This window comes from Littorina saxatilis, linkage group LG3 (assembly GCF_037325665.1).
Source record: "Littorina saxatilis isolate snail1 linkage group LG3, US_GU_Lsax_2.0, whole genome shotgun sequence".
NCBI lineage: Eukaryota > Metazoa > Mollusca > Gastropoda > Littorinimorpha > Littorinidae > Littorina > Littorina saxatilis.
In genome coordinates this window covers 14,377,354-14,402,649 of record NC_090247.1, presented here as the reverse complement: position 1 = coordinate 14,402,649, position 25,296 = coordinate 14,377,354, and the positions used below count along the sequence as shown (strand labels likewise).

At 41.5% G+C, this 25,296-nt stretch overlaps 1 protein-coding gene across 1 annotated transcript in view; it reads right to left on the bottom strand.

The window, feature by feature from the left end:
- Window positions 1–24,895, bottom strand: part of LOC138961694 (adhesion G protein-coupled receptor B1-like) — a 73,559-nt gene extending 48,664 nt beyond the window's left edge. The window contains exons 1-7 of the mRNA XM_070333363.1: window positions 24,772–24,895; window positions 3,346–3,449; window positions 2,757–2,815; window positions 2,211–2,362; window positions 1,450–1,737; window positions 754–969; window positions 88–228 (exon numbers count right to left, since the gene is read on the bottom strand). Coding sequence (XP_070189464.1) covers window positions 88–228; window positions 754–969; window positions 1,450–1,737; window positions 2,211–2,362; window positions 2,757–2,815; window positions 3,346–3,449; window positions 24,772–24,814 — 1,003 coding nt within the window. The 5' untranslated portion in view covers window positions 24,815–24,895. The remainder of the gene's footprint in view (window positions 1–87; window positions 229–753; window positions 970–1,449; window positions 1,738–2,210; window positions 2,363–2,756; window positions 2,816–3,345; window positions 3,450–24,771) is intronic.
- Window positions 24,896–25,296: the final 401 nt, after the last annotated feature.

Genomic DNA, 25,296 nt, shown 5'->3' with positions numbered 1-25,296 from the left:
CTCTCTCTGTCTGTCTGTCTGTCTGTCTGTCTGTCTGTCTGTCGCTCTCTCTCTCTTCTAACCGACAAACAACACCCTTAAATGTACCTGGCTCTGGGATGAAAATAGTCGCCTCATTGCTGACGGCTGTGGCAATACTGTCTGAGATGTTACATCGATAGCGAACCGTTGACGACACGCCTCGAATCGTGAAGTTGGCCTGCTCGTCTTTTTCAGTAGTGTTCACAACTTCACATTGAGAAACAAATATATATTTCATGTAAAAAAAAGAAGTGTACAATTATTGGCTCGATGGACTTTGGAGACAACAAAACGAAGGGAATCATCCTTTTAACCATGGTCCTAACCCCGATATGCAATTGTGTATGCACACACATACATACAAATACAAAACAGGTTATTTTGAACTAAAAATGAATTTAAATATCGGATTTGTCTTATACTGCAAAGTAAATCTCTGTGGTAATTGCAGGCTTGTAAAACGCTGGACTCTTCAGAGGATTGTTTTTGGCAAAGCAGACCCGAAGAAGACTACTGAACATTCATTTCCAGTAATTAAAATGCACATACAATGATGTATGTGAAATTGCTCTAAAGCTGATATTATGAATAGTTCACTGAATGCAAACAGCTCTCGCTGCATCCATTTAAAAAAATATATACTTTTACGATATGTTTAAAGTCGCAATACATTGGAACGCAAACGTAGTTGTGCAGAATCTGTTCATGCTAATCAAGTGACAAACAACACACCTTGGACTTGACCTCCAGCACTTTCGGCAGGGTATAAGATGGCTTGCCAAGGAACTTCATATCCCGCTCTGCGTACGCAAACCAGATTGACGTCACTTCCTGGGCTGACGATAGAGCTACTCGGGTTCAAGGTGGTTTCCAGCTTTGCGACAACCTGTAGCACGACCTGCTGGCTGATTGTATTGCCTGCTGCGGTAACATTGCATACCAGCTGACCTGAAATTTAGAAAAAAAAGCAGATGAACAACAAACCAATATTTTAGTGTGACTAAGACTGCAAAGCCAGCCTTTGGTCGATTTCTGCGTCTTTTTGCCAAAAACATCTCTCTTTCTTTCTCTCTCTCTGTCTGGCTCTGTATATATATATCTCTCATTCTCTCCTTCTCTCTCTCTCTCTCTCTCTCTCTCTATCTCTCTCTCTCTCTCTCTCTCTCTCTCTCTCTCTCTCTCTCTCTCTCGTCTGTCTTTCTGTTCGTGTCTGTCTCTGTCTGTATTTCTGTCTGTCTCTCTCTGTCTTTGCCTAAAACCTTTAACCTGTCGCAATAAAGTTCGGAGTTCTGATCTCTCTCTCTCTATCTGTCTCTCTTTCTCTCATCCTCTGTCTCTCACTCTATCTCTTTGTCTATATGGCTCTCTCTTTACTCGCTCTTACTCTACTCCCCCCCCTCCCCTGCATCACAGACATATGTAACTTACCACTTTCCGTCGTCAAAATCTCCTTGATCCTGACGGAGCTGACAAACTTGAACGGATCGTTGTCACTGCGGTTCGGGCGAGAAATGACGTAACGCCCCGAACTTTGCATGCTGGTCATGTCGCGGCCGCCCAGCGTCCAATTAAACTTGGGCTGGCTAACCCCAGGTGTCCGAGAGCTACACGTGGCTGTGACGTCATATCCGGTCACGATGACGTAAACCCCGGGGCTGGAGTTGCTGACCTTTCCTTTAGAAGTGTAGTCCACGAACGTGTCAGCTATGTAGTAAGCTGTCAAGGAAGGCACCAGAAAAAAGAAATCAACTGAGTCACTTGAAATAACAAATCAAGACTTAAGAGTATATTTTACTAAGTCTGCCATATCCACAAGTCAACAAAACGTCATCAATACAATTTAAGCAGAAGTTGCTTAGTAAGGTAGTTTAAACAACTATTATTGAGACGGTGAGTTCACATATATGTGAGCAACTACGCACTGGACTTAGGGCGTAATGAGGGGAAGACAACTTCTAAAAAATAAATTTACTTTGGTGTAGAATGTTACAGGTATGATATGGAAACTTAATAACATTATCACACAATAACAATAACAATCACAACAATGTATTCATCCCTTTTCAGAAAATCACAACGAAGATCAACTGAACATGACAACAGCATTTTGTAAAACACTCATTAAAACAAAAGGACAAAAATTCAGCCTAGCTTAAACTTTATGCTTTCAAGTGACTTAATATATCTACCTTCATCGTAGAACTGGAAATAGCTGCTGTTTACCGCCAGGTTACCCACTAAGCCACTGCTGACAAGGGAAGATAACAATGTCTCGAGATCGCCAGTGTCAGATAACGATTGGTTGCTGGTAACAGCAATGTCTGCATATACACTGCTACCCCTGGAAGTGAACAACAAATAAATATATACAGCTGGTAACAAGGGGCACATTCTTCAAGATTGTGTGTGTGTGTGTGTGTGTGTGTGTGTGTGTGTGTGTGTGTGTGTGTGTGTGTGTGTGTGTGTGTGTGTGTCCGTGTAGGCATGTTGTGCGTATGTGCGTGTTGTGTCCTATGTGTAGACGTGCGATTCTATGTTTTGAGAGGGGACAAAAAGGAGAACGAAGAAAGACAAACAAGGCAAAGTATTGATCTTATGAAAGAGATAACCCACCCATTTAAAATAAAGTAGAAACAGTAAGGAACACCACATTATTATTTACAATACAAACATGGCAAATATAACGAAAAACTAAACAAACAAATCATCCGCCCCAAAATATTCACAGTTCTTACCGGAAACTTCTGACTTTCGTGCTGACGTAACCAAGGACGCTTCCTAGCCTGTTGTGCACCTGTAAATACACGGGAAAAAACTCGATTTGTATTATCTTTAACTGTTTCAATACAGAACTGATATTTTCCACTGATAGAAGTGTTTCGCATGCTTTCAATGAGAAACATTCTTTGGAAAAAATTGAAACCTGCCTTACTTACGTGAAACGAATTATGGGTGCATCCAAAGGAAGCTTTGTAGTTCGAGGCAGTTTCTTCGTGAAAATAAGGTATGGGATGATGTTCGTCTGACTGCCTAACTTGATTTGTGTATTTGTGTCATGTTCTTGTGCGTGTGTGAGATACATATATTGGGCATATTGAATGAGAATATTAAGTTTCAATATATCAAGTTCTCTAAGAGGATAAATACTTAAGTCTTCTATGTAGAGTTATAATTGTAGAAGGTGAGAATGAATAACGAAAGGTGGATGACCGAAGGTGTGCGAATAAACTAACCACAAAGATGTGTTTGGTACAACAACCTTAACCACCATCACCACCACCACAACACCAACAACAACCACAACAACAACACTAGCACACTTACCGCACTCTCAATCTTGTTGCTAAGGTCTATGAAGGCAACAGATGTGTTGTCCAGAAGATCACGTGACCAAGTTTCATTGGTTAGTTTGATCTCAGCGGACACCACTGTCGATACAATTGAACAAAATTCATTCGTGACCAACAATGAACTCGATCAGGCAAGCGTCCTGTGGCAAGAGACAAGAATACAAACCTGGTCCTTGTGACTTTGAATCACAGAGAGGGCATGGGGTAACGATTTGAAGTTGTAGGCTACATGAACGTAAACACACGTTAACAGCAGAAATACATCAACAAACATACAGAGGGTTAACTGTGTTGAAATGCGCACGAACATCAAATTCAAAGACCGGGTTTAAGTTCAAGCGACTATATCTATCAAGACAACTGTCTCAAATCGCCCTAATGGTGGACTGGGTGGCCGAGTGGTAACGCACTTGCGCTCGGAAGCGAGAGGTTGCGAGTTCGACCCTGGGTCAGGGCGTTAGCAATTTTCTCCCCCCCCCTTTCCTAACCTAGGTGGTGGGTTCAAGTGCTAGTCTTTCGGATGAGACGAAAAACCGAGGTCCCTTCGTGTACACTACATTGGGGTGTGCACGTTAAAGATCCCACGATTGACAAAAGGGTCTTTCCTGGCAAAATTGTATAGGCATAGATAAAAATGTCCACCAAAATACCCGTGTGACTTGGAATAATAGGCCGTGAAAAGTAGGATATGCGCCGAAATGGCTGCGATCTGCTGGCCGATGTGAATGCGTGATGTATTGTGTAAAAAAAATTCCATCTCACACGGCATAAATAAATCTCTGCGCCTTGAATATGTGCGCGATATAAATTGCATAAAAAAATCCCTGCGCTTAGAACTGTACCCACGGAATACGCGCGATATAAGCCTCATATTGATTGATTGATTGATTAAAGGCCCTGTCACATTTGCGTTATGCAGGGTGTCACACTTCCTTACGCTTATGCAATCTCTTCTGCGCATGAGCTTATGTCAAAATCATAAGCTTTGGACAAGTTCTATTTCTCTATGTAGATTTCATAACGCGGAGCAAGTTGACCAATCAGGAGAGGCCAGGTGCCAGTTTCACAACACAGAAACACAGACGGTCGAATGCCGTGGTTGAACCAGTGAAATTCAGAAATCCAACACAATCGGGTTTCACGAAGGAGATGCCAGTCAATTGATTGTTGTCTTTGCACGGGGAGTTGCCCGATTGCAGTGTTGCTCTCCTCTATCACCATTGTCGGACAACCGCGTTAATCCGACAGAAAATGTGATTATCCGTAGAAGAATGCTCACATTATGTTTGGATTCTGAATCATACATGGTGATCCTTTTTGGCTCACGTAAGTGTAGCCCATGCGATGCTAACTTTTGTCTGTCTCTGCGTGCGTGCGTGCGTGCGTGCGTGCGTGCGTGCGTGCGGGCGTGCGTGCGTGCGTGCGTGCGTATGTATGTATGTCTGTGGTAGAAACTTTAACATTTGACTGAACACCGAAATACTAATTTTACCTGGTTATTATTCAAGCAACAGCTTCAAAGTATTGAAGCAATGATCAACATTTCGTCGGCACGTATGTAAAGTGTGTATCCAAAGAACGGGTGGTGGGGGGTTTTTTGGGGGTAAAAACAGCTGACTAGTTTGTGTCGTGTGTGGTATGTAGACCAGGTCAGGGGTCAAGGTTAGGTCAGATCGCGTGAAGGATTGTGGTATAGATACAGTTATCACCGAGCTGCAGTTCGCCGATTCGGAGAAGACGACTCATGATTTCACATTGTTCGGTTTCGTAGCTCCAGAAAAATAGATAAAGAAGATACCAAAGGAGATTTCCCACAGGTTAATCTGCACAGCGTGTTTCCAGTGTCTGCGCGAGGAAGCGCTGTCGAAAGCGCAGTGTCGATCTGGCCATCTGGCAGTCGTGTCCCCGTAAGTAGGCTACAGACAGACATATCTAGATCTAGTGTCTCGCACTCTTGCACCGTGTCACCTATGCTTACTGTGTGTGTGTATGTGTGACGGAGTGATTGAGTTTGTGTTACTGTTTGTCGATTTCTTACGTGAGCCTTGAAGGCTTCGCCTCATGTTTGAAATGTATCCATGGGACGCAGTAATCCAGGAATAAAGTCAGCGTTATGTCTTGAAGACGTCACATTGTGGTGTAAGAGGGTTCGACGTCACGCGAAGGAATTACAAGAAGTCTCGGTCATTGTTATTCAGAACGGGCCGAGACTAGTTTCTTCTTCAAAATCGGCCATTTTCACGTGCGAGTGAGTAAGCGGAAGTGGTAATGTTGAACCGCGTTATGAAACGTAACGCATGGGTGACCGCGATTTCATAAGCACATCTCATAAGGCGATGCATATATTAATAAGCCGTGAAACGTAACGCAAGTGTTATATAGCCCACAGTTCAGGTCGGGGGTTGTAGGCTAATAATGTGACCACACACCAGGAAAACCTTAAAATAAACGTTTAAGCGCTGAGTTACTGAAATTGAAAACGTGGCTATGTTTTGAGTAGAGTACAAATACCGTAATTCTCATTGTGACGCCTCTTTGTGCGTGTCCTAATTTTTGTACTACCCTGAGTATTACATCCGCTATTTTTAGAGATACAGATTTGAAAGTGAGCCTAGCGCTACAGAGTTCGTTTTGGGAGTTGAATGCTTGACAACACACACGAGGAAGTTCTTAGAACTAGTTTTTAAGCGTTCTTTTTTTCAAATCTGATGTATTAATTTCGCTCCACGCGACTTGCTTATTAACTCCAAAATTAAACAGATCGTAGAAAATGATGTTCAGAGCCAATGCCTGAAGGTTTGTGACTTCTCTCCCTAGTTTTTATGTAAGTTCCTTCAGTTTGAGAAACATGGGTCCGCACGGCCCCACGATGTCTTCCGTGTGTAGTCTAAATTTGACCTTTGTTTTTTTTCATTACTTCTCGCTGAAATTTAATGATCTTTTAGAACATAAGAGCTTTTTAGGTGTCTGATGCATTCTTAAAAGCTCATTAAAAAATTCCAACTGGTTTAAGAGATATTTGCAATCAAACACCCTTCTGGGTCCACACGGACCCACGACGACCGGCGAAGGTTAAATGCAACACACACGCACACTTTCAGCTTGACTTCTGGTCTTTCTGTTGGAATGTTAGCTGACGACTGCATTCTGAAAAGATTACCTACGGGACGCATGATAACAAACATGTAGTGCGTCCCAGGATCCGCTCTTTTAAAATTTAATGCGTCCCGGGACCCCCTCCATCAATTTCTAGTACGTGTTTTTGGCTTCCAGTGCGTATAGGACGCAAGGACGCGCACTTTGGCCCTGATTGATATCTATGAACACTAAATAAATAATGATGACGACTGGACTCCTGACACGAAGCAACCGCTTGCTGATTAAAATTAATGTACTTTATTTATTTGGCATAATTTCGGAGCAGTTTTAAGCAAATCATTGGAGTTGATTCTAAATGATAGTACAGCGAATGCCCCTAGAACGTTTTGAGGTCCAAATCGTCAGAATAATTTCCATTATGGCGTCTTCGGTGTGCTATCTTTAATTCAATCTTTAAAAGTTTGTTTGTTTCTTATTTAGTTGTTTGGTAGGATGGTGAGTTAAACGGTTGATTGGTGAATAGCTAACCTGTTTGGTTATTACATTGGTTGTTTAGTTGGTCGTTTGTATGTGTGTCGTTTTGTCTGTGTGGACTGATAAAAGCGCGGGAGGCGTTTTGGACATTATCCTACTTAGCATGCAATCCCTCCTTCTTCAAGATTTTCTTTGCCTGACACAAAATCGAATAGTATTTCAACTTTATTCTTGAAGTATATCTGAATATGAAAAAAATAACCCTTGATTGTCACGCACAATACATATAAAATACGTTTTTGTTGTCATCAAAAATAACTCTGACAAGGGAAACAACTGACTTTTAAGTGCCTCAAAGAGGTCTTCGTTGTTCAAAATACATGATTGCCACAATCAGGGATCTTTAGCTCGCTCTTGCCATCTGATAAAAAAAATCTGTGTGTATTTTGATTGTTTGGTATTCTGATTTGCTCAGAATCTCAGGTTTTACCGGGGGTTAGGAGACTGGAATTCTTGTAATGAGCAATTAAAAACACATCTGAATTTAGTCAAGGATCCTGGCAATTCTTTGGACTGCAACACAAATATAAACCAAATAGTTGGTTCGAAATGTATGTCACTATACATGGTAACGAAGCATATTGCAAATCTGACTTCAAAACAGATTGGTTTGCCCAATCATTTTATCTCAATGTTTCATCAAAACAACTGATTTTCTCTGTTTGCTAATACCACTAGGAACGCTCTAATCAAGACGATTCAATGAACATATATCCTGTTACAGAAGGGTGGTTATATATGCTCAGATGAGTGATAAATGATTAAATTGTAATACAACAATTACGAATAATTGGGCGACAAAGCAATTGCAAACAACAACAACACCATAATTATGAGCGGGAGTTAATTTGTACTAATACCACAGCCACTATTACTGTTTCATCACTTCTTTTACGACACAAATACCACTATTTCAACTATTATTACCATTTCAGTGCACCACATATGGCTATTTGACTAATCAGAACTGATTCTAGGTGACCCAAGGCCGGGACCTGTTTTCTTTATCACGCTAAAAATAAACAAGACATTGTAGAAATTTGAAGTAACAATATCAGCGTGACTTATTCTGAACAATGACGCTTAAAATGTTGTCAGATAAAACGCTTTTTAATGTAAACAAGTCGCGTAAGGCGAAATTACTACATTTAGTCAAGCTGTGGAACTCACAGAATGAAATTGAACGTAGTCCGCCGCTAGTGCAAAAGGCAGTGAAAGTGACGAGCCTGTTTGGCGCGGTTGCGCTGTGCTTCATATAGCATGCTTTACTGTACCTCTCTTCGTTTTAACTTTCTGAGCGTGTTTTTAATCCAAACATATCATATCTATATGTTTTTGGAATCAGGAACCGACAAGGAATAAGATGAAAGTGTTTTTAAATTGATTTCGACAATTTAATTTTTATCATAATTTTTAATTGTTTTAATTTTCAGAGCTTGTTTTTAATCCAAATATAACATATTTATATGTTTTTGGAATCAGACAATGATGAGAAATAAGATGAACGTAAATTTGGATCGTTTTATAAAATAATATTTTTTGTACAATTTTCAGATTTTTAATTACCAAAGTCCTTAATTAATTTTTAAGCCACCAAGCTGAAATGCAATACCGAAGTCCGGCCTTTGTCGAAGATTGCTTGGCCAAAATTTCAATAAATTTGATTGAAAAATGAGGGTATGACAATGCCGCCTCAACTTTTACAAAATGCCGGATATGACGTCATCAAAGACATTTATCGAAAAAATGAAAAAAAACGTCCGGCGATATCATACCCAGAAACGACGGGCGCTGTGGCGGGGTGGTAAGACGTCGGCCTCTTAATCGGAAGGTCGAGGGTTCGAATCCCGGCCGCGGCCGCCTGGTGGGTTAAGTGTGGAGATTTTTCCGATCTCTCAGGTCAACTTATGTGCAGACCTGCTAGTGGCTTATCCCCCTTCGTGTGTACACGCAAGCACAAGACCAAGTGCGCACGGAAAAGATCCTGTAATCCATGTCAGAGTTCGGTGGGTTATAGAAACACGAAAATACCCAGCATGCTTCCTCCGAAAGCGGCGTATGGCTGCCAAAATGGCGGGGTAAAAACGGTCATACACGAGTAGTAGGTATCGCGCACGGACCGGCCCCCATTTTTTTGCGCAATGCGCAATGCGCAAGGGTATGGCCCAGCATAAAGTTATAGGTTAAGGTGCCTGTGTTTAAGTAGTGATAAGGAGATATTGCGGATAAACGGTTTATTGAGTTTTATATTTTGTCATGTGATTTCATGTGCCTGTACCTGTTGCTCGGTACTAATGACCACTCCAGCTGGGGTAATGACAGGATTACTGCATTACCCTGACACCTCTGGCAGTTCACCGAGTTACATAACTATTACCAACATAAAAGAGAGAGGGCTACGCGAAGCACAGATAAACCCATTTAATTGTACTAGGCAGTTGTGAACAGCATCTATATAAAACAGCGAACCTTCGTAACTAACCCACTGACTAAAGTTTTTATTTTATTTTTTATTTTTATTATTTTCTTCGTTGTTGCGGCGTTTTGCTTTGGGCACCTTTACACCCCAATAGTCAGCCAGAAAAGTGTTTAAATTTCACTGGACTGTCTAAAGAGTCGCATATAGGTGTTTACCCTCCCTCTGTGTTTTCACGGGCTTGGGACCGTTTTGACAGGGTATGTCAAAGCCACATTGGGGTTTTTTGGGATTAAACAATACGAGCATTATTTACAGAAGCAAAACACGGCTTAACAAATTTATTTACAAAAAAACGACAAAGTTGTTTGGCATTGGAATGTTAACCATATCACAGGCGGCGGTATCACAGTCAAAAAAAGAAAGAGACCCATTAGAGGGGTATCACAGTCAAAAAGGAAAGAGACCCTTTAGACGGGTGTAGGTAGGGTTGAAACCCCATCAGAAGCGATCACACGCTTGATGTAGAAAAACGAGAGTGACTTTCTGGTTTGGGAATATGTGAACATAGACTTTCCGTCTGTCTTGAAACCAGTGTTTGTACCGCCACCACTTTCTTGCGTTAGAAGCACCTGTTGGTAAGACTCTTTTGTCAGTTTGTTTTGGTTTTTGTTTAAGCCTTTTGAACTAAATTTACTCCCACTGTCTCCCTCACAAAAGTAGGTTTTCGAACACAAGCCAATAAACGCATTTCCTTGGTATTCGGTTTTAAAGAGACCGGGTGTTCGTTTGTCATAGTGGACACGCGCTGTACAGGCCTGACAGAGAGTCGCGTCCCATGGGGCGTTAGCTAAACGTGTGTTTTGGAAGGCTGCCTCGTGTTGGTCACAGGCTTGTGCAGGGAACCATTGGTTATAAATACACTTGGTAAAACTGCTCTCGCAGTTCAGGACGAACCACCTCTTCTAACGTTGAAGCGCTAAGCGCCATGTATAGAGAATCTGTATCCATTTCCAAAAGCTGGTAGTCGGCTCTGGACACAAACTTATCCAGAAAATCAAAATGAAACTCCAACATGCGTAGTTTAGCGTACTGGTAAACAAAGTAACCAATCTGAGAGGGGAGTGACCAGTTGATTTTTTTTTTAGCCATCTCTACTTCAGTGACAACTTCTGTTACTTCGGTTAATTTTTGAAAACGACCATTGTTGATCAGTTTTGAGGCCTCATCAGACAAAACGTAATGAATATCACGATGGTTGGCCACGTTAGTTAAGGTTTTTCCGTAGGCTGAGTTACCGAGCAGTTTGAAAGTTTCAGCTAAGATAGCTTTTGACGGATCTTGGTCTCCTGCTCGTCTTGCGTTTGAAACGCTGTCACCAAATTGACGGAAACAGGTTTTGGGTTGATACTCTACGATCAGCGTGATGTTTTTAACAATCAACCCGTGCTGCACGTACCAAAACAAAAGGGGTGTAGCTAGCAGAATTTGTTCACCGTGGTAACTCCCTACAAGTGTACGGCGTGGTTGGGATAAGAGCTTGTGTTTTTCAGCGTAGTCTTTCATAAAATCCCCGATCTGTTCTCGGCTGACAGACTCATTTTTGAAAATAGGCTGCATTTCACTGAAATGTTCTTTTAGATGATCAGGTACATAAATATCACACTGTACCAACCCGAACAAAGTTTTGTTTTGCACCGCGTCTAAGACAGTTTGATCTGTGATGGTAGAAGGATGGCGGAAGGGTTTAAGTGTCGGAAAACGATCTTGTAGAAAAGTCTGAATGGAGGTGTTTTGTTTTTTGTCTGCGTGCCATTCACACTCCCATTTTTCGACGACAGTCACACCCACATCCTCACGTAGGTATTTGGTAATGTTGCTTGTATGTTCTCTGAGTTCAACTAGTGTTTTTCCGGTGACAGGGTTAGTCGTTTTACCGGCGGTCACAGAACAGTCATGTCCGTGGAACAAACATCCGTGAAACTGATAGCAAATTTGATTTGTGGCATCCCAACCATCAACTCTAATCCTTTTTCGACCAAGGGCCTTCTCTTTCGCGTTAAACTTATGTTGGAGATGGATCTGTTTTGATGCCATAACCCACTCCAACCATTCCCGAGCTAGCTGACCGTAGGGATCTGTTTTTTCCGCTTTAAAAGCGTTTTCTTTTCTACGAATGACAGGGTGCTCTGTGGGCATGTCTTGCATGAGTGCAGCTAAATACAGCGCATTTGCATCAAATCCCTGAACAGACTGTACCGGTTTGTCCTGATTACCACGAATGTATGTTTTGTCTTTTTCGTGGTATCTGTGAAAGACAATAGACGGCCCCCCGACAATGTTCTTTCGCAAAAGTGCGTGAACGTCTTTTTGTTTTTCGTTAAAAAGTGAAAAGTAGGTATCTGAAGACAACGTGTCAAACAGATACTTCAGTGTCACCCCGGGGACAGAAATACCGTCTTTCAGCAAATCAACTCGCAGACTAGCGTACATACTAATCTGATGCTGCAAAGCAACCAGAAACGGCCCTGTGTCTAGGTTGTTGTACCACACCAAAAAATCCTTCAAAGTCATCATTTTGTTTTCAGTCCACACACGCTGACAAAAAGCGTACTCTGTATCAGAAATATTTGAGTTTTTGAGCTTACTAAAAAAAGCTGCATGGGGTGGGAGTTCTCTTTCATCTAGTGTACTTAGACTAGTGACGTATTCATAGCAGAAAAAACCCTTTTCCTCTTCGACACCGAACGCCTTGAGGTACTTGGAATAACTAAAACCTGGCGCAAGAAAATTGTTGATGTCGAGAAACCGAAGTTTGTCTGTAGAAAGACACATATACTGGTTGTTTCGTTTAACAACAAACTTGAAAGGGGGTCTTTTAGGGGCCTTCTTTTTTCCCTCTGTTTTGACTTCTTTGTCTTCTTCTTCTTCTTCCTCTTCCTCTTCTTCTTCTTCACCCACGGTATCAAAACCATCTGGTTCAAAAACAGGGTCTGTTTGACTTTCGTCTTTTGGAAGATCGTTATGGGCTGTTTTGTCTTTGACAAACTTTTCAATGAGAAAAGGTTTGATCACATTCAGATCGTAGCGAGAAGAATTGAAACCTACGACAGGCAGTTCTTGTAAATACTCATATAATTTCTGTCTGAGTCTTTCTACGGGGATGTTGAGGCTATCTGTCTCGTGTTGTTGTGTCTCTTCGATCTCAGTCAACTGATCAAACACATCTTTAAATTCTTCACAAAGAAGAGCGCAGGAGGCTTCAGAGATACGTTCTAAGTAGTTAACCATGTTATCCACTAGTTCTTGAGGGTTACCTTTACTCACAAAACAGGTTGGTTCTGTGAAATGGGGAACGTTACTGCATACAGAAACAGAAAGAGGAATATGTTTTGCTGTGTACTGTGTACAGTTTGACTCAGCTGATTTTGTTTGTGGTAAGTTATCTGTGTCAAAAAACACCTCAAAATCAAAAGTCGCTCTGTAGGGAAAAACAAAATCTGTGGTTACCTGAACACCGTGGTTTTGTAGCTGTTGAAAAATGTTTTGAGGTGGTGAGTAAACCCCACCTTTGAACTTTTCTTTTGAGCCCTCACCCTGACAAGTCTGTTCATGTCGATTCATTTGAGACAAAGACGCCCAGAGTTTCCCGCATTTGGAACAAGCCAACGCATGACCGAGTTTATCAATGTCTAAAATGTACATGAAATGGTCTTTGTAACGCAAGAGACGCATAACGCCAGAATGTTTGTAAGCGCTACGACGCAGAGGAACGAGACAGACAGGTGTTTGGCTCTCATCAAACTCAAACACATCTATGTTCACATTAAACTCAGATTCAATCGACTCAAGTTGAAACAAAGTGATCCCCGGAAAGTGGACAGGGGGGGAATGTCCGGCCCACTGTTTGAACAAGGTTTTTGTGGGTTTTTGTAAAGAATGACGCGAGGCTCCTTTGTGCAAAGCAAGACAGCGAAAGAGACACAGACCATCAGTATAAGGAAAATGATGATGCTCGTCTTTTTGCAACTTGTGCAAGAACTGTGTGTTTGTGATGTAGTCAGGTAGACTACCACAGGCACAACCGATAGGAAAGTCAGTCAAAGGCGTGACATAGAAACTGGAAGACATGATGCTGTGAACAGAATACCGAGAGTTTGGGCGTTCGAGTCTAACTTGTTCTAAAATGTCATGGTCACTGATTTCACCGAGAAAAGAAAGAAAGTCCTGCTTTGAGTTGATCAGGCGCGGTCGTTGTAAGACAGAGTGGTTATTGACTGAGGCATGAAAGAAAGACAAGTCACCCGACTCTTTGTTTTTGAGAAGAAAAGAGTGAGAAAAATTGATTTTGAAGCGTTTGTTTTGTTCATGGAACAGCTCAAGAAGCGACTCGTCCCAATCAGGGAAATCAGAACAAGGGTTCCAGAGAATGGTATAGGTTGACTGAAGTTTACCAGGCCGCTTATGAGTTTTAACAGAATTCCAATGCTTTTCGTACATTTGTCTTTCTTCAGAAGGTAACTTTTTGATTTTTTCTTTTTCTAGTGCTCGTTTGTTTAATCCCTTTTTGGGGGAAGGGGCTTCCTGTGAAGACGAACTTTTTCTTTTGGACCCAGCGACTGTCGGCGCTGGTGGTGGAGGTGTCCGACTCGCAACATCTTGGCAGTTTTTGGTTTTTTCATGCCGAGCAAGGCCGTGTTTTCTGCTAAACGACTTGCCGCACATAGCACAGAGAAAAGGTCTGGCTTTGTTATGGGCTTCGTTAACATGAGCGTTAAGGTTGTAGTTTTGTGTAAAAACCTGTTCACAGTGCGGGCATTGGTTACGCTGCAATGAAAAAAAGAACTATGTCTGAGCTACAAAAAAAAAAACAATATCAAAAAAAAATCTTACATAAAAACATTTATTTTTCTAAAAAGCTATGTCTGAGAAAAAAGTAACACGCTACTTTATTTTTTTTTATCTTTACAAAAACAAAATCAACTTACCAAATCTGTTGAGGCCGGTTGTGGCGTTGTGTTAGCGTCACTGCTGCTGCTGCTGGTCGCCATAGTTGGGTTTTTTTTTCACCACCTCACACTTGTAAAGTCGAAGAGACACTCAAGACTTAGCCCAGAAGAAGCTTATTTATACCCCTGTTGACCGCATCACCGCCGTATTCTAACTAAGCGTTTCTATTTTTAGGTGCTGACCAATCAACAAGTTCTAACATGTTTAGGTCTTGCATCCCTGTGGTGCAATACTCAAGCGTAAGCACCCAATGACCCCCTCTGGAGGTTTACCGGAGAGAGGGCTCCGCGAAGCGCAGGGTTATCATTTTAATTGCCTTATCCTGACACCTCTGATAGTTATTAGCGCCATAAAAGAGAGGGCTCTGCGAAGCGCAGAGAAAGTGTGTGTGTGTGTGTGTGTGTGTGTGTGTGTGTGTGTGTGTGTGTGAGTGTGTGTGTGTGTGTGAGTGTGTGTGTGTGACAGTGTATGTGTGTGTGTGTGTGTGTGTGACAGTGTGTGTGTGTGTGTGTGTGTGTGTGTGACAGTGTGTGTGTGTGTGTGTGTAACAGTGTGTGTGTGTGTGTGTGTGACAGTGTGTGTGTGTGTGACTGTGTGTGTGTGTGTGTGTGAGTGTGTGTGTGTATGTGTGTGTGTGTGTGTGTGTGTGTGTATTGGATGGTAGAAAAAAAGACTAACATAACTAGTTAGTTTTGAATATAAAATTTAAAGTAGATGGGGTTTTTTTTTTTTTTTTGGTGGAATTAATAAATAAAGATACGGATAGGATCTTAGTTTAGTATGTGAAAATGGATCCAAGGTGGAAACATCCTTTTACCTGTGTGATTGCCGGTCCCACAGGGAGTGGGAAGACTCATTTTGTCAAACAATATTTGAATCACTTACAAGATATGATGACACCCCCTCCAGAGGAATTGATTTGGTGTTATGGGGCGTGGCAGTCTGGTTACAATGAGATGAGACATGTGACGTTTGTGGAGGGTTTACCCGACGTGGAACAGTGGACAGGGGTCAAAAGGCGACTGGTCATCATTGATGATTTGATGAGTGAGACAAACGACAAGGTCACACAACTATTCACCAAAGAAAGTCATCATCGGAATCTGAGTGTAATGTATATTGTACAGAACCTGTTTGGAAAAAACAAAGAGCAGAGGACGATCAGTTTGAACAGTCACTACCTGGTGGTGTTTAAAAACCCACGGGATGCTTCACAGATCACCCATCTGGCCAAGCAGATGTACCCTGGGAAGCTAAAGTATGTCCAAGAGGCATTTAAAGATGCGACTTCTATGCCTCACGGTTATTTGCTGTTTGACTTGCGACAAGAGCCACCCGATCATCTTCGTCTGAGGACAAAACTTTTCCCACCAGAGCACCCTGTAGTGTACCTTCAAAAATAACCATGTCCGCAAACCAGAGTGGTTATTGACTGATGCATGAAAGAAAGACAAGTCACTCATGGAACAGATCAGGGGGAAATCAGAACAAGGGTTCCTCTTAAAAGAGAAAATGTGGCGCTTTTTTACACACACTAATCGTGTAAGATTTGTAGAAGAATTACAACACCTGGTACACGCGTATAACCATTCGTTTCACAGAAGTATAAAACCAACACCTGTTAAAGTTTGCCTCGCTAACAAAGAAACAGTTTGGTAAGTTTTGTACGGACAACCCCCAAAGAAAAACACCCAAAGGTAGGCTACAGGTTGGTGATCGTGTGAGACTAAGTAAAACACGGCGACTCTTTAAAAAAGGTTATTTACCTGCGTGAACAGAAGAATTATTTACAGTTAGCAGTGTGTTGAAAACAACTCCAGTGACCGATAAGCTGAAAGACGCTAACGCAAAATAACTACAAGGTAGTTTTTTTTACAAAGAAGAACTACAAAACGTAGGAGAGAAAGAAATGTATCGTATTGACAAAGTTTTAATGTGATGAGCCACGGATTAACCCTGCTTGCCTAACGGTGGTTACACACGCCTCTTTGTTTGTCAGAAAAGCAAAACTAAATCCAGCTGTAAGTCTTGTTCACGCAAAAGCCCTGGAGAGGTCCACAGCCAAATACCCTCTAAAAAGAGTAGTTATGAAATCTTACGGGATCCCGCGTGGAAACCATAGTGCTGTTTTAGACAATTTGTTTCTCAGGCAGCCACCAACACGCGTTGTAGTAGGACTAGTAGAGAGCGCTGCGTTTAACGGTAGCTACACAAAAAAAAACCATTCAACTTTTAAAACCCACAACTTGAATTTTCTCTGCCTCTATGTTGATGGAAAACAAGCCCCTGCAAAACCACTAACACCAGACTTTTGAAAACAGACAGTATGTGGGAAGTTTCTTTAGTTTGACCGCAGGAACAGGAGTGGGTGTTGGTGACGCCGGTAACAGAATTGTCTATGAATACTACTGTGGGAGTTTGCGTCTGGGACTAAAAGTTTAGTGCACCCCTGGTAGAGCCTGTTCACGTTATTGTGTATGCAGAAATGGCCTCGTTGCTAGAAAATGATCGGAGTAGGCAGGTTATCACTGATTTTACATCATGAATGGACTAGAGATCTCTCGCCTACTGTTAAGACACCCCGTGGCAAGACGGCCGTTTATGAGAGACCAACTTCCTTCTGAGATAAATTTACTTCACCCCTCGTCTTACGTCATAAACACAGACCCAGCACATAAGGTTGGGTCTCATTGGGTTGGTGTGTATTATGATGGTCAGGGGAATATTGAATATTTTGATAGTTTTGGTTTAAACCGAATCACAAAGACATTGAAGGTGTTTGTTTTTTATGCGTCATTGGTTTGTGTTCTAAAACCAACGAACAGGTATTACAGGGGATGTTAAGTTCTACTTGTGGTTTGTTTGCAATGTATTTCATCATCAAAAAGAGTCAAGGTACAAGGCTCCGTGACATAATTTCTATTTTTTAACCCCCAAAACCCTGTTGTAAATGACCGTAAGTTCATAGCACTTTTTTAGAGATGCGTTAACGCAACAAGTCTAAAGCTGTTGTTGTAAAAAATAGTAACTGATGTCATAGTGTAAGGAGGTTATATATAAAGATGGTGTTGGCTAATTTTTTTTTACTAAATTCCCTGATCGAGCCACAAGACAACACCGCCTACTCTACACTACAGTCTACAAAGACAGCCTCCTAGAGGTAAAAGTTGTTTAACACTTTTGTTGTTGTTGTTGCTGAGAACGACAAAAGAGATGTTTGACGAGAAAGAGCCTCTGTTTAGCTCACCGCTACCCGAACCTGATATGTTTCCTTGGTTTTCACCAAGGAAACAGAAAGAACAGACGCGTGCGACCAAGTCAAAGAGGGGTGGTCTTGGACAGTAAAGAATTTACTCGCCTGATTAAAGTCCGAGAAAGACTGTTGAAGCAACTTAAAACACAAACAGAAGTTGTAGCTATAGAAGTTTAAAAAAAAAACCACCAGACGTGTCAGAAGAGTCCAGAACAAAAAGAAGAAACACCAGCAGACGAACTACCTCACACACCTTTCAAATACTCGGAGAGCAGCAATCTGTTTGAAAACTGCTACCAGGAACCGGCTGGTGTGTCTACCTTCAACGACCTCGGTTACTATAACCCAACATTGTTAAATACGAAAGTCGCCCCACGTCAAGTTATGGGAGCGCCCCTTAAAAAGAGAAAATGTGTCGCTTTTTTACACACACTAATCGTGTAAGATATGTAGAAGAATTACAACACCTGGTACACGCGTATAACCATTCGTTTCACAGAAGTATAAAACAGCACCTGTTAAAGTTTGCCTCGCTAATAAAGAAACAGTTTGGTAAGTTTTGTACGGACAACCCCAAAAGAAAACACCCAAAGGTAGGCTACAGGTTGGTGATCGTGTGAGACTAAGTAAAACACGACGACTCTTTAAAAAAGGTTATTTACCTGCGTGGTCAGAAGAATTATTTACAGTTAGCAGTGAGTTGAAAACAACTCCAGTGACCGATAAGCTGAAAGACGCTCACGCAGAAGAACTACAAGGTAGTTTTTTTTTACAAAGAAGAACTACAAAAAGTAGGAGAGAAAGAAATGTATTGTATTGACAAAGTTTTAATGTGATGACCCACGGACTAAACCCTGCTTACCTAACGGTGATTACACACACCTCTTTGTTTGTCAGAAAATCAAAACTAAATCCAGCTGTAAGTCTTGCTCACACAAAAACCCTAGAGAGCTCCACAGCCAAATACCCTCTAAAAAGAGTAGTTATGAAATCTTACGGGATCCCGCGTGGAAACCTTAGTGCTGTTTTAGACAACTTGTTTCTCAGGTAGCTACCAAGACGCGTTGTAGTAGGACTGGGAGAAAGCGCTGCGTTTAACGGTAGCTACACCAAAAAGCCATTCAACTTTTAAAACCCACAACTTGAATTTTCTCTGCCTCTATGTTGATGGAAAACAAGTCCCTGCAAAACCACTAACACCAGACTTTGAAAACAGACAGTATGTGGGAAGCTTCTTTAGTTTGACCACAGGAACAGGGGTGGGTGTTGGTGACGTCGGTAACAGAATTGTCTATGAAGACTACTCCGGAGGCTATACGCTGTATGTATTTGACCTGTCACCGTCAATGTTGGGTGGAGATCAGATTGAGCTGATGCGCTGTGGGAGTTTGCGTCTGGAACTAAAGTTTAGTGCACCCCTGACAGAGCCTGATCACGTTATTGTGTATGCAGAAATGGACTCGTTGCTAGAAATTGATCGGAGTAGGCAGGTTATCACTGATTTTACATCATGAATGGTCTAGAGATCTCTCGCCTACTGTTAAGACACCCCTTGGCAAGACGGCCGTTTATGGGTGTTTACACCAGAGACCAACTTCCTTCTGAGATAAATTTACTTCACCCCTCGTCTTACGGCATAAACACAGACCCAGCACATAAGGTTGGGTCTCATTGGGTTGGTGTGTATTATGCTGGTCAGGGGAATATTGAATATTTTGATAGTTTTGGTTTTAAACCGAATCACAAAGACATTGAAGGTGTTTTTTTATTTGTTTTTTTTTATGCGTCATTGGTTTGTGTTCTAAAACCAACGAACAGGTATTACAGGGGATGTTAAGTTCTACTTGTGGTTTGTTTGCAATGTATTTCATCATCAAAAAGAGTCAAGGTACAAGACTCCGTGACATCATTTCTATTTTTAACCCCCAAAACCCCGGTGTAAATGACCGTAAGCTCATAGCACTTTTTTCAAAGATGCGTTAACGCAACAAGTCTAAAAGCTGTTGTTGTAAAAAATAGTAACTGATGTCATAGTGTAAGGAGGTTATGTATAAAGATGGTGTTGTCTAATTTTTTTTTTTTTTACTAAATCCCCTGAGCGAGCCACAAAGTTAGCAGTGTGTTGAAAACAACTCCAGTGACCGATAAGCTGAAAGACGCTAACGCAAAATAACTACAAGGTAGTTTTTTTTTTACAAAGAAGAACTACAAAACGTAGGAGAGAAAGAAATGTATCGTATTGACAAAGTTTTAATGTGATGAGCCACGGATTAACCCTGCTTACCTAACGGTGGTTACACACGCCTCTTTGTTTGTCAGAAAAGCAAAACTAAATCCAGCTGTAAGTCTTGTTCACGCAAAAGCCCTGGAGAGGTCCACAGCCAAATACCCTCTAAAAAGAGTAGTTATGAAATCTTACGGGATCCCGCGTGGAAACCATAGTGCTGTTTTAGACAATTTGTTTCTCAGGCAGCCACCAACACGCGTTGTAGTAGGACTAGTAGAGAGCGCTGCGTTTAACGGTAGCTACACAAAAAAAAAACCATTCAACTTTTAAAACCCACAACTTGAATTTTCTCTGCCTCTATGTTGATGGAAAACAAGCCCCTGCAAAACCACTAACACCAGACTTTTGAAAACAGACAGTATGTGGGAAGTTTCTTTAGTTTGACCGCAGGAACAGGAGTGGGTGTTGGTGACGCCGGTAACAGAATTGTCTATGAATACTACTGTGGGAGTTTGCGTCTGGGACTAAAAGTTTAGTGCACCCCTGGTAGAGCCTGTTCACGTTATTGTGTATGCAGAAATGGCCTCGTTGCTAGAAAATGATCGGAGTAGGCAGGTTATCACTGATTTTACATCATGAATGGACTAGAGATCTCTCGCCTACTGTTAAGACACCCCGTGGCAAGACGGTCGTTTATGGGTGTTTACACCAGAGACCAACTTCCTTCTGAGATAAATTTACTTCACCCCTCGTCTTACGTCATAAACACAGACCCAGCACATAAGGTTGGGTCTCATTGGTTTGGTGTGTATTATGCTGGTTAGGGGAATATTGAATATTTTGATAGTTTTGGTTTTAAACCGAATCACAAAGACATTGAAGGTGTTTGTTTTTTATGCGTCATTGGTTTGTGTTCTAAAACCAACGAACAGGTATTACAGGGGATGTTAAGTTCTACTTGTGGTTTGTTTGCAATGTATTTCATCATCAAAAAGAGTCAAGGTACAAGGCTCCGTGACATAATTTCTATTTTTTAACCCCCCAAAACCCTGTTGTAAATGACCGTAAGTTCATAGCACTTTTTTAGAGATGCGTTAACGCAACAAGTCTAAAGCTGTTGTTGTAAAAAATAGTAACTGATGTCATAGTGTAAGGAGGTTATATATAAAGATGGTGTTGGCTAATTTTTTTTTACTAAATTCCCTGATCGAGCCACAAGACAACACCGCCTACTCTACACTACAGTCTACAAAGACAGTCTCCTAGAGGTAAAAGTTGTTTAACACTTTTGTTGTTGTTGTTGCTGAGAACGACAAAAGAGATGTTTGACGAGAAAGAGCCTCTGTTTAGCTCACCGCTACCCGAACCTGATATGTTTCCTTGGTTTTCACCAAGGAAACAGAAAGAACAGACGCGTGCGACCAAGTCAAAGAGGGGTGGTCTTGGCCAGTAAAGAATTTACTCGCCTGATCAAAGTCCGAGAAAGACTGTTGAAGCGACTTAAAACACAAACAGAAGTTGTAGCTATAGAAGTTTAAAAAAAACCACCAGACGTGTCAGAAGAGTCCAGAACAAAAAGAAGAAACACCAGCAGACGAACTACCTCACACACCTGTCAAATACTCGGAGAGCAGCAATCTGTTTGAAAACTGCTACCAGGAACCGGCTGGTGTGTCTACCTTCAACGACCTCGGTTACTATAACCCAACATTGTTAAATACGAAAGTCGCCCCACGTCAAGTTATGGGAGCGCCCCTTAAAAAGAGAAAATGTGTCGCTTTTTTACACACACTAATCGTGTAAGATATGTAGAAGAATTACAACACCTGGTACACGCGTATAACCATTCGTTTCACAGAAGTATAAAACAGCACCTGTTAAAGTTTGCCTCGCTAACGAAGAAACAACGAAGAAGTTTGGTAAGTTTTGTACGGACAACCCCCAAAGAAAACACCCAAAGGTAGGCTACAGGTTGGTGATCGTGTGAGACTAAGTAAAACACGGTGACTCTTTAAAAAAAAGTTATTTACCTACGAGGACAGAAGAATTATTTACAGTTAGCAGTGTGTTGAAAACAACGCCAGTAACCCATAAGCTGAAAGACGCTCACGCAGAAGAACTACAAGGTAGTTTTTTTACAAAGAAAAACTACAAAAAATAGGAGAGAAAGAAATGTATCGTATTGACAAAGTTTTAATGTGATGACCCTTAAACTGCTTAGAGTGCAGAAAAAACTCAAAGAAGACTTCCACCAACAGGTATCTTCTCTGTCACCCACAGAGGAGAAGCAGGAGGAAAAACATCCGAAAAATCACACAGAGTGTCCGCCGTCAGACTACTACTGTTCAACACCATCAACCACAGCCACGGCTTCGACACAAAGCGAGGAATACCCTCAGCAGCTGCAGCGACCCCTGTATTCCACATGTCCGGTTTACTGTCCTACCACAACCGTAAATCCTCTTCCTGTGACACCAAGAAGTGGTTATGAAGTTGACAACTAATCCGGGGACCACCTCGTTCCTTTAAATTGACAATCATGATTTGGATTTTTTTTGGTTTAATGTATGTGTCTGCAAAATGTTAATTTTTTTTTATTTTTAATATTCAAAAGACTGCTGTCACTTTTATAATAAAATGATCATATTGGAAAAGTTAATAACTATGTGTCTGTATAACTCTTGAATGCTACCGTGAGCAGTTTTATGTATTGTTTTGTTACTCTTTACGTCTGACTTTTTTACCTTCTTGTTTGGAAGTACTTGTGTAAACGCGCGCGCATGTGTGTGTGTGTGTATGTGTGTGTGTGTGTGTGTGATCGGAGGTGTGTGTGTGTGTGTGTGTGTGTGTGTGTGTTTGCACTTACATTTTATTCCCACCACACATATAACCCTACCTCTTACATAGTCTATCAACAACAAAATAAAAAAAAATTAAACACCGCAACAACGAAGAAAATAAATATCAAAAACAAAATAATACCTATCTTATCTGGTGTACCTAGCAAAACCTTGTATGTAGAACAACCGTTTCTATTTTTAGTGCTGACCAACCAACATGGTCTAGCATGTAAGGTCTTGCGTCTCTGTGGTGCAATGCTCAGACGTGATCAGTCTCTAACCTAACATTATGTATGACTGACTGTAGAACAACTCTTGTTCGGGTGTAAAATGTACCTCCGATGTTTATAACACCCACATAAAAAACAACAATCTGAGTCTACTTGTTAAAACTTTTGTTATATGTGTACATCAGCTCCCATCCCTCTCATCAGTCGAGCTAACTTCCACACCCACCCCACACCATTTGTCTAGCACTAATCTAAGCATTAAACCCTAATCATCCCTCGGGGTAGACAAATCACCTCCTATTAAACTTCTCTAACCGCTGGCCACCTCTGGTGGTTTTATCGGGGAAGGGGCTCCGCAAAGAGTAGGGATACCATTTTTATTACCTTATCCTGACACCTCCCCTGACAGGGCACCAAACTACATAGCTATTAAAGAGAGAGGACTCCGCGAAGCGCGGAGAAAATGGGGGGGAATTACTGCTTTTTAATGGTGCTTACCCCAGCTGGAGTGGTCATTAGTACCGAGCAACAGGTACAGGCACATGAAATCACATGACAAAATATAAAACTCAATAAACCGTTTATCCGCAATATCTCCTTATCACTACTTAAACACAGGCACCTTAACCTATAACTTTATGCTGGGCCATACCCTTGCGCATTGCGCATTGCGCAAAAAAATGGGGGCCGGTCCGTGCGCGAATACTACTACTTACACGTAAAATTCCACTCGTGCAAAAACACGAGTGTACGTGGGAGTTTCAGCCCACGAACGCAGAAGAAGAAGAAGAATACCCAGAAACTCTCATGTCAAATTTCTTAAAGATCGGTCCAGTAGTTTACTCTGAATCGCTCTACACACACACACGCACACACACACACACACACACACACACACACACACACACACACACACACACACACACACACAGACAGACAAACACACACACACACACACACCGACACACATACACCACGACCCTCGTCTCGATTCCCCCTCTATGTTAAACCATTTAGTCAAAACTTGACTAAATGTAAAAATACGGAAAAGCAAGTTTTGTCGGTGGGTGCTTTCCAGAGCGGCAGGGCATAACCCACCCTCTAAGTGTGCAATGCTGACCCGCTCATTTAAAAATGTCATTGTCAAAGTTCTGAAGAATCAATTGAAATAACGTCACTCAAGAAAAACATGTTCAACATGGTTTATCTTGTGAGATTGTTGTGTCAGTGCATTTTACCTGTTAAAATTCATCACTTCTGGTGAAAGATTGGCTGACCCAGGTCTCGAAAATACTTTGACCGAAAGGCATAATCATAAAGGATCGATCCAGGCCCCATTGCAGATGTTCTGTCTAATTCCCGGGATTGCTTCAACATTTCTTTTGGTCGAAAATAGACGGTAATAAAACCGTTATATCTAATATGCTGACTTTTAGCAAATGGTAACGGACATGTCTAAAACATGATATCAGCATTCATCTGCCGGCTCATGCAGATATCCTTTTTCTCGACATGTCTGTGATCATTTGCTAATAGTCAGTATATTAGAAACAACTCATACTATCATTACCATTGTTTCTACTTCTAACACTTCCACTGCGGCCACTATATTATACTATTACTTCTACATGTACTATAACAACTACTTTGACTACTTCTGGTATCACCACCATTTCTCGTATAACTACTTATTCTGCTATTCCAACGTCTTGGATTACCATCTTCTAGGTTGAACAATGATACGGTATACCCAAACTGTACATTTAGTAGTGAAAGAAATGGGCCAGTTACCTGAGGAAGGGTAAGTGACGTAGGACGCGGAGAAGCCTCGCATGGTGCCACTGAAGTCCGTTTTGAACGTGACTGTGACTCTGTTGCTGGATGATGTCACCGTTCCAGGTCCTGAATTTCCACAGTATCTGATAACATTCAGTTTTTGGTTTAGGCTACATCCAGGTGTTTGACTTAAAGGTTATTTTAGTATACAGAAGCAAAGATATACAATAGTGTCCAAACAGGTGTCTGGTCTAGGTACAAACACAATGGTCCTCCTCAGGACTAGATTACCTTGTGATACGTCCCCCACAAAGGGACTTTGCTCTGTAAATCTCGGTCCCCCTTGAGGAGGGTCTGATGCTCCCAATAGGCTGTGTGTGAAGGGATTCTTATTTCTCTCTCTTTCTCTGCTAAGAGATTTTAACAAATCTCGGAAGAAAGTCTCTGCTGACTTTCAATTGTTTCTAACACAATATCTGATGTTTTATAATGTGGTCACCGTGAAAGTTGCATCGCCTTTCAAGCGATCCAATTGAACAA